The 14,050-nt window shown below is 39.6% G+C and overlaps 1 protein-coding gene across 3 annotated transcripts in view; it reads left to right on the forward strand.

Moving 5' to 3' along the window:
- Positions 1 to 13,632, forward strand: part of LOC126202926 (uncharacterized) — a 118,896-nt gene extending 105,264 nt beyond the window's left edge. The window contains exon 11 of one of the 3 annotated variants that reach the window (XR_007540202.1): positions 13,358 to 13,461. Coding sequence is in view for 2 of the 3 variants with exons in the window: in XM_049937012.1 (XP_049792969.1) it covers positions 13,358 to 13,537 (180 nt within the window). In the remaining variant the exon portion in view is untranslated. Of the gene's footprint in view, positions 1 to 13,357 lie in introns of all 3 variants that reach the window. The other 2 variants (XM_049937012.1, XM_049937014.1) reach the window with 2 other exon arrangements.
- Positions 13,633 to 14,050: the final 418 nt, after the last annotated feature.

The following is a 14,050-nucleotide window of genomic DNA, read 5'->3' on the forward strand; positions in this document are numbered from 1 at the left end:
CTATTTGTCAATGATAATGTCAGCAATAGAGTTCAAACATGCAAAATTAAGTCATTACAAATTAAAGAAAACTTACATTGAGGGTACTGCGTCTGCTGAGTTTGAGGATATCCTTGCATGAATTCTCTTTGATAAATGTTATCAGGTCGTTCCTTTGCATCCAGAAATGCTTTAGCAAAGGGATTATACTTTATTTTTAATGATGTTACCTGAAATAATAATTAAAAAGAATACAGTACAATGTACGGAAATATGTCTATCACTCTTCATTTTAATGAGAGTGTGGTAAATCAAGTTATCAGTTAATAACAAGAAAGAATAACAAGGAACTAAGACTCTCAAAAACATTGAAAGCCAAAGGTTTTATATAATGTCTCTGATAATAGAGTATGGTGCCATATTTTCAGAAATTTTTTAAAAAGCTTTTACAAAATCTTTTAACTGTCTATATCACAAGCAATACAAAAAATTAAATTTGATATCTAGATTTGGTTGTTCACATAACTATCCTCAGAGCTGGAAGAACAAGCACAAACAAAAATCGCAATCATGGTTAAGAAATTGTGTCACTTCATACAGCAAGGTTAGACTGAATTGTCTGTATATCTTGATACATTCTCATATAAGAGAAATCTTCAATAGAGGCTGGCTATATTAACAAAATAAAAAAAGAGTGATTCTAAACAATGTTTATTGAAATTGATCCTGCTTCCATAAGGATTTTAACAGGTCACAAACACGTTTGATTTTTTTTCCATACTTGCACCTTTTATCTTACTATTTTTACACATTACATTTTGTAACAATGAATTGTAAAAATTTTATACTCAAGCACAATTTTAATAATCACAGTTTAGAATTACTCTTTTGTATCTTGTCGGTATAGCCAGCACTTTATTGAAGTTGTGTCTTATACAAGAATGTACCAAGGTATACAGGTGAAGTGGTGTAAACTTACAGTATATGTAGACATGTCTGTACCATGATTGAAATTTTCTGTTTTTGGGGGTGGTTGTGTGAACAACCAAAACAAGTTACCAAATTTAATGTTGTATATTGGGTGCAATCTAGACACATAAAATATTCTGTATGAAAAAAAATTTGAAAATACTTCAGATTGCTTCCTCCATTTCCTGATAACATCAGGTATTACTATAATGAGAAATAAAATAAAAAGGTAGCAAATAGCATGAAGTTCACTACACATAAAAGTTGTTTAAATTATGCAGCCTGTAGCTGAAAACTTGTACATGAAATTTAAGCCTACATCAATGATGTGGCACTGATGGTGCAAAACTCTGTCCTACTTACGCAGAAAACATAAAGAAAGAAATGAAATAGATTTATGGGAGTGGGAGACATTGCTGCTGAAACTGTTGTTGGTCTGCACAACAAATAATTCTTTTTTACTGGTTTAATATTCCATCTGATGGAGCAGCAGTTGTCACACAAGATCATGGAAAAGCCGGCTATGTCTTTATCCAAACTCCTACCAGCATTCAGCTGACGTGATCACTCTGCACCTTACCATTAGTGTACCTAACTGTGATGTGATGCCATTTTGCTCATGGTTCATGTTACATGATTCCAGTGAGCTCTGGAAAATACTGATGACATGGTATCAATACAATATTTATGCTACAATGTTTTTCTTTTTCTGTGAAGTCTGTGTAGAAGAGAGGAGAAGAAAAGAGGATAGGGTAATGATTTTTGCATGCTCAATCTAACAGTTTTTCAATATATTGTTTCAAGTATTTATCTATAACAAGAAACTACACTCTATTCCATTAGAATCATGTAGATGAGTGTTGATCTTACAGAGTTGATATGCGTAAAGCAAAGGCAAGCTGTGACTTCTCAGGCAAGTTTTTTAACTTTTACCGATGAACGTTCTTTAGTTATCTTAAAAATATGGTTCATACTTTGGTGATAACAAAAAATATAGCAGTATATATTAACAATCCTTACACATAAATATTACAGTGTTATACTTTGCATTTCCTTAGATATGAAGGATAGAAACAAGTGTAACTTCAGGTGTGCCCCAGGGTAGCGTAATAGGTCTGCTGCTTTTTACGATTTACATAAACGTTCTGGTATTGACAGCGGCATTAAACTGTTTGCCGATGATGCTGTCGTCTACAGGAAAGTAGTATTACACGAAAGTTGTGAACAAATCAGTGAGGATTTGCAGAAAATAAATGCATGGTGTAATGACTGGCAGTTATCTCTCAATATTAGTAAGTCCTACTGTGTATAACAAGGCGAAAATCCTCATTAACATATGAGTACAAAATAAATGCCCTGTCTTTGGAAGTGGTAACATCCGTCAAGTATCTGGGTGTGACTATTCGAAATGATCTCAAATGGAATAATCAGATTATGCAAGTAAGAGGTAAGGCAAACTCTAGATTGCGGTTTATTGGTAGAATCCTGAAGCGATACAGTCCTCCAACAAAGGAAATAGCTTACAATACGTTAGTTCATCCAGTCTTAGAGTACTGTTCATCTGTATTGGACCCTTACCAGTTGGGTCTGATTCAAGAGATTGAGAATGTCCAAAGAAAAGAGCGGCAAGATTTGTGACTGATACATTTAGCCACTGCGAGAGTGTTAGAAATCTCATAGAAAGTTTGAAGTGGAACATACTTGCAGGTAGACAGCACGCCAAACGGAAGGGGCTGCTCATTAAATTCCGAAATCCAATCTTCACTGAGGATGTAGAGCATATATTACTACCACCAACTATCAAATCACACAATGATCACCATTCATAGGTAAGGGAAATTAGAGCTTGTACTGAGGCGTTCAGACAGTCGTTTTCCCTCGCGCAATCTGCGAGTGAAACAGAGGGGTTGAAATATGACTTTGGTGTGAATTGTGCCCTCTGCCACACACCGCTTGGTGGCTAGTGGAGTATATATGTAGATGTAGATAGTAGGAAAAAAGGGATCTGTAGGAAATACTTGATAGAACTCCTGACCTGTTTCAAATACATGTCACAAAGAGGTTACACAATATTTGAAACTATTTAGGCACATAAAATGCTACCATACCCTCTGCAGAAATACTTCAAATACAGAAAAACGCCGGCCGAAGTGGCCGTGCGGTTAAAGGCGCTGCAGTCTGGAACCGCAAGACCGCTACGGTCGCAGGTTCGAATCCTGCCTCGGGCATGGATGTTTGTGATGTCCTTAGGTTAGTTTGGTTTAACTAGTTCTAAGTTCTAGGGGACTAATGACCTCAGCAGTTGAGTCCCATAGTGCTCAGAGCCATTTGAACCATTTGAACAGAAAAACGGTCTCTATACAAAACAAACATAAATGAAGTAGTTATCCCAAAAATATACTAACACCTTCACACTCACCTCTTCATTTTGGTAAGCAGTAACAGCAATGAATTGTGTCTCTGGGAAAGGGTATGTAAGAACCCTGCGTTGCTCTGATCCAACCTTTACTAGGTGAACTCTAGGCTCATATTTGTGGAGAGAGTTCAACATTATCTGCTACAAAATAAATGCAACAAAACAATTAAGTGTAGCAGTATATTTTTATTTACAGTGCTTATTATGTATAAGAATAGTAGTAAGTGAACTTAAAAATCACAAGCATTGTTCCCATAACAATTATTTAGTTAAGAAAACATTATTTAGCTAGCGTGATACAGTCAAGTGAAAAGCTACACGTTTCTGACAGCATTGTAAAATACTGAATTGCCATATTTAAACTTTGTTCAGTGCTGAAGACTCGTGAAAAGTGCAAAATGCTTAAAAAAAATGAAGCTGTAAAGTAGAAAAAACTACACATGCACAAGCATTGATGACAGTAATACAAGTGCAGAGTTGGCAAGAAGATTCAGGCACTCTGCGTATAATTTTTACGAGAGCTATGTGCAACTGAGCATAGTGGAATTAAGTTTATGCTTGAGACAATTAACTGGCAACATCCCTTCATCTGTTGCAACAATGGGTGGAGGTAGCATTTGAAACTATATTACTACTACTATTACGTGGAATTGTACTGGAGCTAAATGTGACAATATACATTTCTAAGCACACGGCTAATACTCCTATGTAATTGTGCACCGTATGTTGGTTTGAGCCTGGGTTTAAGACTTCTCTTGGTAATTTCTTCTGCTTGCTTCCCCCTCTGCCTATGAAGAAGAATCTGCCCCATTAAAAATTATTTTTAATATCAGGCCACGAATTGAAACCTACAGAAGTACTGTATACAATGATCGGGCAGAACATTATTTCCACCTATCGAATAGCCGGTATGCCCACCTTTGGCACGGATAACAGTGGCAACGCATCTTGGCGTGGAAGCAACGAGACCTCGATAGGTCACTGGAGGGGAGTTGGCACCACATCTGCACACACAAGTCAACTAATTCCCCTAAATTCTGGGATAAGGGTCCGGGGGGATGGGGGGTTGGGGGGGTAGGGGGGCGATGAGCTCTGACGCAACATTCAGTAACATCCCAGTTGTATTTGATCAGGTTCAGACCTGGTGAGCTTGGGGGTCATCATGTCAATCGGAACTCGCCACTGTGTTCCTCGAACCACTCCATCACACTCCTGGCCTTGTGACATGACACATTATTTTGTTGAAAAATGCCACTGCCATGGGGAGACATGATTGTCATGAGGGGGTGTATGTGATCTGTAGCCAGTGTACGATACTCCTTAGCCGTCACGGTTCCTCGCACAAGCTCCACCGGATCCACGTATGCCGACATGAATGTTCTGCAGAGCATAATGGAGAGGCCACCAGCCTGTCTCCATCCCACAATACAGGTGTCCAGCAGCTTTTCCACTGGAAGACAACGGATTCGTGCCCTCCCATAGGCACGATGAAAAAGTTATCAGGATTTATCAGACTGCCCGACACACTGTCACTGCACTAACATCCAGTGTCACTGGTCACATGCCTATTTCAGTCATTGTTTCTGATGTTGTGGTGTTAACATTGGCACACGCATCGGGTCTCGGATGTAGAGCCCCGTCATTAGGAGTGTTCGTTGCACTGTTTCCAGACACCCATGAATCTACGCAGCATCAAAGTCTGATGTTAGCTCTGCCACATTACACCACCTATCCTGTTTTACCAGTCTGCCCAGCCTACAATGTCCGACATCTGTAAAGAGGGATGGCCGCCCAACCCCACAACATCTGGACGTTGTTCCAGCTCGGTTTTGCCACGTGTTGAAGACACTCACCACAGCACTCCTCAGAAGTCTGACAACTCATTCAGTTTCTGAAATGCTCGTGCTGAGCCTCCAGTCCATCATAGTCTGCCCTCGGTCAAGCTCAGACAGACTGCGTGTCCTCCTCATTTTACATGCTGACATCATGCTCACTGATACTGGTACGAATACTGTATGCACCATACATTTATCTGACTAGCAGTTGTTCCTCACCAGGTGACACTGCTGTCACCTGGCTGGATTTGTATTGGTAGCAAGTCAGTGGTCATAATGTTCTGGCTGACCAATGTACGCTACTCATCTATAAATTATCACATGGAGATCTCATATATATTGCAATCAAATTTTACATATAAATACTTGAAATTAGGTGACTCAGTGAGCTTTCCCCTCCCTAAACTATACTCATACTTCCCTGTATTTCCTGTAGCAGAAACCAACCAATAGTCTGTTACCTACACAATCATCTCATTCTGTTGTAAACTGTGATGTTTGGAAACTGTCTACAGTGATATCAGAATGGTCACCAGTACCTTTGTCAGTTGTGTGTATTATAAACAATAATCACCATTTCCTCTGGTATTCCCGAATATTTCAATTTTCTCTGAGATTTATTTACCTATCCTTGTGCTCTGGGATCTACATTACAGAACTGTCTCTACCAGAAGCACCTCTCTTTGCTCAGTTTCAACATAATGTGATTTCTGCATCAAGAATCCATGATGAACTCAGTTAACTACCTTTGACAGGTCCACGTTGGTTCAGTACAGTAGCCCTTCCCCCTTTCCATCTAATATGCTTGCCACATACTGAACAGATTATTTAACACTGTAAAACATGTGAACAGAACGTTGTTCATATGGGACTACTGCTTTGCAACATTCTGTAACTCTATACTTTTCACTCATTCATCTTACCACACATGGATTACCTTTCACATCACTGTAATGTAGTTTCTTACATGATTATGTGAAAAGTTCATCCTTATCACCACTGCCAGTATGTAATGGAGAAAAAAGTTTACTGCATATCACAAAAATATCCAAAATTTCAATGTCATAATTGATTAAGAGAAATCACTAAGTAGTTTTAAACAGGTTTCGAGACAGTGTCATACAATCTTGGTAGTGGTACATAGATTTTTTTTCTTCAATATGGTAGCTCACAACATTTAGTAAGGGAAAAAGTGGGTAATTTTAGGAAACTTTAGTATCTACAGTAAGAATGAAGATGGACATATTCATGATGAGACAGTTAAGCTAAACAATAATAAACTCCAGTTGCAATTTCCAAATAAAGTAAGGTTACATAATCGCTGTATATCTAATATGTGTAAGATCCTAACACTTTAAGTAAGAATACTAGTAACGATAAGAAAACCACATAAATGGTTAACATCATGTCAGAAGTAGAAATGCAAATACAGTGAGATATTTATTTGTATTACTGTTATTAACAATAAAATATGCCACTATAATGATTGGGAAAGATAACCAATTACACAAAGAAATGAGCAGAGCAGCAAGCAATGAAATGTCATTTATGAATATTTGAATTAGTTCATTACATTTCTACCATCAACAAAGAAAAAAAAATACTCATGCAACTCATCAGTGTTACTAGATGACTTCACACAAACCATCCCTTACCTGTCCATTTCCATCTGTCTTGTTTGTGAGCTTAACCTTTGCAAATGAAATGGGCTCTTTCATCCAGTGAGCACCAAAGTTGGGTGATTCTGGGTGAATGTATATGGGATTTGGAGGTGGCACCTCTGCCTTCCCCCCTGGTACCCATTCACCATTCACATACTTCCATCTGAAACAGTTGAGACTCTGTGAGTACTTACCCATGAACACTGGTTTAATTTCCTTCTGTAGTTATCAGTCTCACATTGATGTGTAAGGAAATATTTATATTAAAAGTTTGCATCTCCAGCAATTAGATTTTAACAGTGTACCTGACATACACTATGTGATCAAAAGTATCCGAACACCTGGCTGAAAATGATTTACAAGTTCGTGATGCCCTCCATTGGTAATGCTGGAATTCAGTATGGTGTTGGCCCACCCTGAGAGTTGATGACAGCTTCCACTCTCGTAGGCATACGTTCAGTCAGGTGCTGGAAGGTTTCTTGGGGAACGGCAGCCCATTCTTCATGGAGTACTGCACTGAGGAGAGGTATTGATGTCGGTCGGTGAGGCCCGGCACGGAGTTGGTGTTCCAAAACATCCCAAAGGTGTTCTATAGGATTCAGGTCAGGACTCTGTGCAGGCCAGTCCATTACAGGGATGTTAGTGTCATGTAACCACTCCACCACAGGCCGTGCATTATGAACAGGTGTTTGATTGCCAGTCCCAAATTGCTCTTCGACAGTGGGGAACAAGAGGGTGCTTAAAACATCAATGTAGGCCCGTGCTGCGATAGTGCCATGCAAAAAAACAAGGGGTGCGAATCCTCTCCATGAAAAGCACGACCACACCATAACACCACCGCCTCCAAATTTTACTGTTGGCACTACACACACTGACAGATGATGTTCATCAGGCATTTGCCATACCCACACCCCGCCATCAGATTGTCACACTGTGTACCATGATTCATCACTCCACACAACGTTTTTCTAATGTTCAAATGCCCAATATTTACGCTCCTTACACCAAGTGAGGCGTCATTTGGCATTTACCGGCATGATGTGTGGCTTATGAGCAGCTCCTCGACCTGTTTTCTCACCTCCCACCTAACTGTCATATTACTTGCAGTGGATCCTGATGCAGTTTGGAATTCCTGTGTGATTGTCTGCCTATTACACGCTACGGCCCTCTTCAACTGTCGGCAGTCTCTGTTAGTCAACAGATGAGGTCGGCCTGTACGCTTTTGTGCTGTAGGTGTCCCTTCACGTTTCCACTTCACTATCACATCAGAAACAGTGGACCTAGGAATGTTTAGGAGTGTGGAAATCTCACGTACAGATGTATGACACAAGTGACATCCAATCACCTGACCATGTTCGACGTCTGTAAGTTCCACAGAGTGCCCGATTCTGCTCTCTCACAATGTCTAATGACTACTGAGGTCACTGATACAGAATACGTGGCAGTAGGTGGCAGCACAATGCACCTAATATGAAAAATGTATGTTTTTGGTAGTGTCCGGATACTTTTGATCACATTTGGTTGATTTGAATGACAACAATGTGAAATTCACAGAGCACATGACATAACAGAAAATCCATTTGTATAGGCAGATTTGGATGAATGTTTCTTGTAATATGCCCTCCTAGCAAATTACAGTACATCGTCACCATATGATAAGCGAGAGGAAGGATAACATGCCTCTTTCTGTAATGAAAACTCAGAACTGTGACTTGTTTCCGTTGCAATCTCTTAAATTAACATACTATTTTCTGCTATGGAGAAATAATTCTATTAAATGTCACAAAAGTATATTTAGTACATCAAAATGTTATGATCTGCAAATTAATGGTACTGGCATAGTCACAGAAAATGCTAAATGGGGAATTATTTATTCTTCATGATATTTTCCACACCGCAACATACTTTTGAGCAGAAGTACATGGTCTGTCATACATTTGTAAATGATCTGTGTGCAAGCGTATATAAGTTATAATCAAATGTTGGAAGAAATGACACAGAATTGTTCCACCAGAGTTACTATGTGTAGCCAGCATCAGATAGTAGCATATGAACTAATTACAAGTTTCTGATGAGGTAGACCTGCAGTGATGAACATATTTGTGATGTTATATGTTGTTCATATTTAGTGTAATGCAATGACTACAGAACACATGTGTAAAAGTAAGTGGATAACTTGATGGACCACAGTCTGCTTCTATTACTGCTCAGCTAATCAAACTTAGATAAAGATAAACCAAATGGTATCTGCACAACATATTTCTATTACAAGAACAGTAGCACATTTCCAGTGACATGTTTTTTCACCATAGCACTGTGCTTTTCAATGCACTTGCTCCATAACTGCACAAGCTTTCTGATACCCTCACAAAAAGTTTTTCAGTGGAGCAGCAAGCCAAGTATGCATCACTTTCTTCAACTATTCACTGAAGATACATCAATGGCCTCTCAAACCATGTCTGAGTGGATCAAATAAATGGAAATCTGAGGACCTCAGATAATGACTGTGCATCATACAACACCTAAACGTGCATATTCTGAACAGTTTGAACAGTGTGGATGGCACTATATGGATGCAAATTGTCATGCTAAAAGAAAAATAAGGTCGTGTGACAACAAACCTTGTTGTTTTTTTCAAACTCATTAAGGCAGAGTCTGTGGGTGCAGGCAAGCAGTGAGTGGGCGTCTCCACTAGCTGATCGAGCACACTACTTCATGCTGCCACCAGCTGAAAGTGATTTTGAGGGTCTGCCATAGAATATGCAAGCAGACCACTCCAAGAATGTCAAAGAAGTAGTAAATACATGAAAGAGACTGGTTGATTTTGGAAAGTCCAGATTAAGAGTCACTGTAATGTAGCTATGAATTGTAACTGTGTGAGTTTATGGAAGAAGATACAGTACTTAAAGCAAAGTCACTGTTGGAAATAATTACATAGCTAAAGATAGCAGAAACCTTGCTCTTTCAGTGAAGCACTTGCACTTCAGAAAAGAAGTAACTGAGCATGGCAAGAAGTCAAATTGGAACTGACTAACAGGGCCTGCTTGTAACTAACTGTCAATCCAGCGTTAACATACTGTACATTCAACCAGCCGAAGAGAAGGCAGCGTTACACACAGTGTTAAGTACATTGGAGCACAGAAGCACCAGGAAACATGATAAAGTCACAATGTGATACATTTCCATTACATACTTTGACCTCTGGCCCCTGGTTCAAAGTGATGAACTAATGTTTAATTTTCACTGATTCATTTCCAAAACATTTCAGTGGTCCAGTAGCTGCTGAGGGACCCTCGAACAGCTTGTGCTCTTCATTGAGTTGTTCTGGGAGTCATGTTACACAGACTTTACAAAAATTGGGCCTGTTATGGATGATGTCATATGTAGAATGATGATTAGTGTACACTTAGTTTGCCATTTTATCAGTAATCACTTCTCGGTTTTTCAGAATCGGGTCTTGGGCTTGTGCAATGTTGGCATCAGCAATGGATGTGGGTGAATGTCCTTCACACTTCTTTGGTGACTTTTGAACTGTTCAATCCACAGGTAAACACTTCATATGGTGAACAATTATCCCTGTTCTGAGCTGAAAGTCGTCTACAGAGTTCAGCATCTGGTATATCTTCAGACCACAAAAATGGATTGTAGAATAGTGTTATTCGTGGGTGAAAATGGAGAGTGACTCAGTGTGACAATGCTGAAACCTGCCACAAGGGAAGAGAACAACGTCATCCAATGGATGGCATTCTAAGTCTTGTTGCCAGCTTAAAGTTGGTAAGTGGAGACACTTATTGATTCACCCCAGTATATTCTGCTAGTTATCAAATTCAAAAATCAACCAAGTTTAGTGGAGATGGCAGCAAGCTTTCATCCAGTCTTCACTCTTCCCATGAGTCCTTCCCTTCCTGAGTCACCGCTTCTGTGACCTTGAGGAAGGAAGGTGTCAGTTTTATGTGTACCACTAATTTGAATGTTTGATCAGAGTATATAGCACTGTCTGTTTCCAAATGGTGACAGGATTTGCTGTGCAAGCCGTGAAATGAGCATTCTTCTGCAGAGGATCATCAGGAACTTAGGATCAACTGACTACAATAAGCACTAGAATGTGGACCAGGGGGTGTGGATAGATGACAGGTATTTTGGTACCATTACCACTATAGTGTAAATGTTGATGGCACTGAAGCCAAGTGTTTCCTATGTTCTGAACTGCATTATCATGTGTCTTAATAAAACATCAGATTGATAATTATGGTAAATCAGTGTATATTATCAGCACTCACAGCTGTAGCAATAAGGGAATTTCAGAGACTTGGATTTGTTATACGTTTTGCGCATTACATTAAAACACCTAATCACATAGCAGGAGCAATATTTTAGCATTCTTTGGACATCAGTAAATATGGATATGGTCACTTGTCAATTCACATGTCAAATGACCCTCAGGAATCAAAATCAACAAACAATGGACTTGTGAGAATAGCAAGTTGACTGTATCAAGGTCACAGATTACCTTATAGTTAAATAATACTTTATAAAATGCTTCCATTGATTTTTTGTCATTGATGATATTCTATTAGCCTTAAATATAAATCTTTAATTAGTTTGTGTCATTTATTCTAGTCTTTTCTGATGATTACTTGACACTGTCAAATTATTAATTGCATAAATCTACATGCAATATAACATGCAGAATGTCTGAGCCAAAGATGAGATGACAGTTAGGTTCTAATGATCAGTGTACAACACTGGAACTGTACTGAGGAGGTATAATGTGGAAGCAATGTGAATATCCTGATGAATATCTGTTACTTCTTACCTGTGGGGATCAATCTGCACAAATTCTAGCAGCACCGTGTACATGGCTGCGGGGTCTAGACCGGAAGCAGTTACCTTCACCACAGGGAACATCCTCCTGGAAAAAAAGCCAAAAATTTCTGTTCACTGGTGATGGTTATTTTGTTGCTAGCTTACTCAAATCATGACTCAAATGTAATTTTTTAAGAAAGCTAACTATAATGTTTGATTCCAGTGCACTGCAAATATCACTTACTATATAAACCAGGGAAATGTAAATGCACTTAGACGGAAGTGAATGTTTCTCCTTTACAGTATCTGTAGTACAGAGATTTTGGCTATGGGATGGCTCTCACTGAATTGTGAGGCGATTCAGTATACGGTGATTGAAATGATTCTCATAAACTGTACAGACAAAATATCATCATGATCTCCCTACTGTGGGACTGAACATGTCTATATCAAACACACATACTCACACTCACACTCACTCACTCTCTCTCTCTCTCTCTCTCTCTCTCTCTCTCTCTCTCTCTCTCTCTCTCTGTAAAGCAGCATTGTGCCATCTTTGTGTGAACTCTAGGCTGAAAACAGATTCATCCAAAAGCCAGTGAAGTTTTCAGTCTTGTTTGTATGCCTAGTGATGACTCAATGCCTCTGCTATTCGGTGAGTTTACTCCTAAATCCTTTACATCCTGTCGGAGCTTTACATGTCATGTATATATTAAACAAGTGCATGTGGAGTGGTATGAAATGTGTATCAAGAAGAACATTGTTCAGGTGAGTTACTGAACTGCAACAGGTGCCACAATGTATGGTAATCGAATGCAAGCCAGTTATAGTTGGGTGTTATTGAACCGTAAGCAGTTAGAAAAGTAGTTAAGAGTTCATAGACATCCACAAAGTGGGGGAGGAGGGCAGGAGGAGGCACTTGTTTGGCCCCCACTACTCCGTCTGGAGTCTGGAGATCTGGAGTACACAGTTTTCCAGTCATTACACAATCCTCATTCACATCTAGAAGTGATTTCCCGTGATTCCACTAAACCCGTCATTCAGCCAACTGTAGCTTTAGCTTTACATGTCTTGTAGCATGACACATCTCAAAACTGATCAACTCATTTATATGGAAATTTTCGCGAGCTGGTCCCCTTCCCCCCTCCCTGTAAATGCCCATGTCAGAGTGCTAAGTAAATGTGCAGGAGATGAGAATATTTGTGTATTCATCATTTGCACTAGAAACAAATACTGAGTTGAATAAAAAGTTTTCATTTAACTGTGTGCACTAAAAGTTTTAGTGTCTGGAATTCAAAGTGGTAGCGAGTGACGTAGGTCATAGTGGTTCAGCTCTTGCTGCCCTGTACTAGTGTATTACACCTGCCATTGCTCCCAGTATGGTGAATTACGCAGATGCCATTATTCATGCAGCCTGGCGCATCATAATTCAACAATAGACTCGTGAATCACAATTCAACAATTGGTTCTAAGGTGTCGGTACGCATTTGTATTGTGTGTGTGTGTGTGTGTGTGTGTGTGTGTGTGTGTGCGCGCGCGCAATAATTGAGACTTCTGTATATTGAAAGATGTATTCAAAATGGGTTCAAAGAATGCTCACTACAGACCACAAGATTTAAAGATCACCATTTCATCTGGATGTTAGAGCAGTTTGAGGACAATGGAGAGACTTGTCTGTCATTTTGTTACAGATGACGAAACCTGGGTGCATCACTCAGAGCTGGAAACGAAAAAGCAATCACCAGAAAAGAAGAAATTCGAGGCAGCTCATGATGACAGTTTTTTGGGATAGTGATTGTGTCATTCTCGTGAATGTGCTGCTAAAAGAATCGTGGCGCCTCTGGCATGGAGTGCCATGTCTTTGGACCTGATGACCTTGGACTCTACTTCTGGCTAGCACATTCTGCACGCTGTGTTCGTGCAGCCATATTGTATTCGCCTTGTTCAGTGTCTAAATAAATGTTAATTCGACTGCAATCCGTAATATCCACAGTCAACTATTAATTGAGAGTCATATATAACGATTGTGACACACTCAGGATCCATTTCCGAGGTGTTCAGTGTGACAAGAATCCATAAGAAACGTTGCTCATGACAATGCACACCCATACATGAGTCTCAGAATCCAGGAACACATCGCTAAATTGGGTCGGGCATCACTGCCTCATCCACCCAACAGCCCAGACCTGGCACCTCGGACTTCCATCTGTTTGGGACACTTGAAGATTGTCTACATGGGATGCACTTTGAAGATGATGAGGGCGTAATTCCTAAAGTGAAAGCGTGACCACAGGCGTAGGACGAGAGCTTTCACAAACGATGTATACATGCTCTTACAGACAACGCTGGTCTAAGGCCGTAGAACAGTGTGTAGAAAAACAGTA

The sequence above is a fragment of the Schistocerca nitens genome, chromosome 9 (genome assembly GCF_023898315.1).
Source record: "Schistocerca nitens isolate TAMUIC-IGC-003100 chromosome 9, iqSchNite1.1, whole genome shotgun sequence".
NCBI classification, from domain to species: Eukaryota; Metazoa; Arthropoda; class Insecta; order Orthoptera; family Acrididae; genus Schistocerca; species Schistocerca nitens.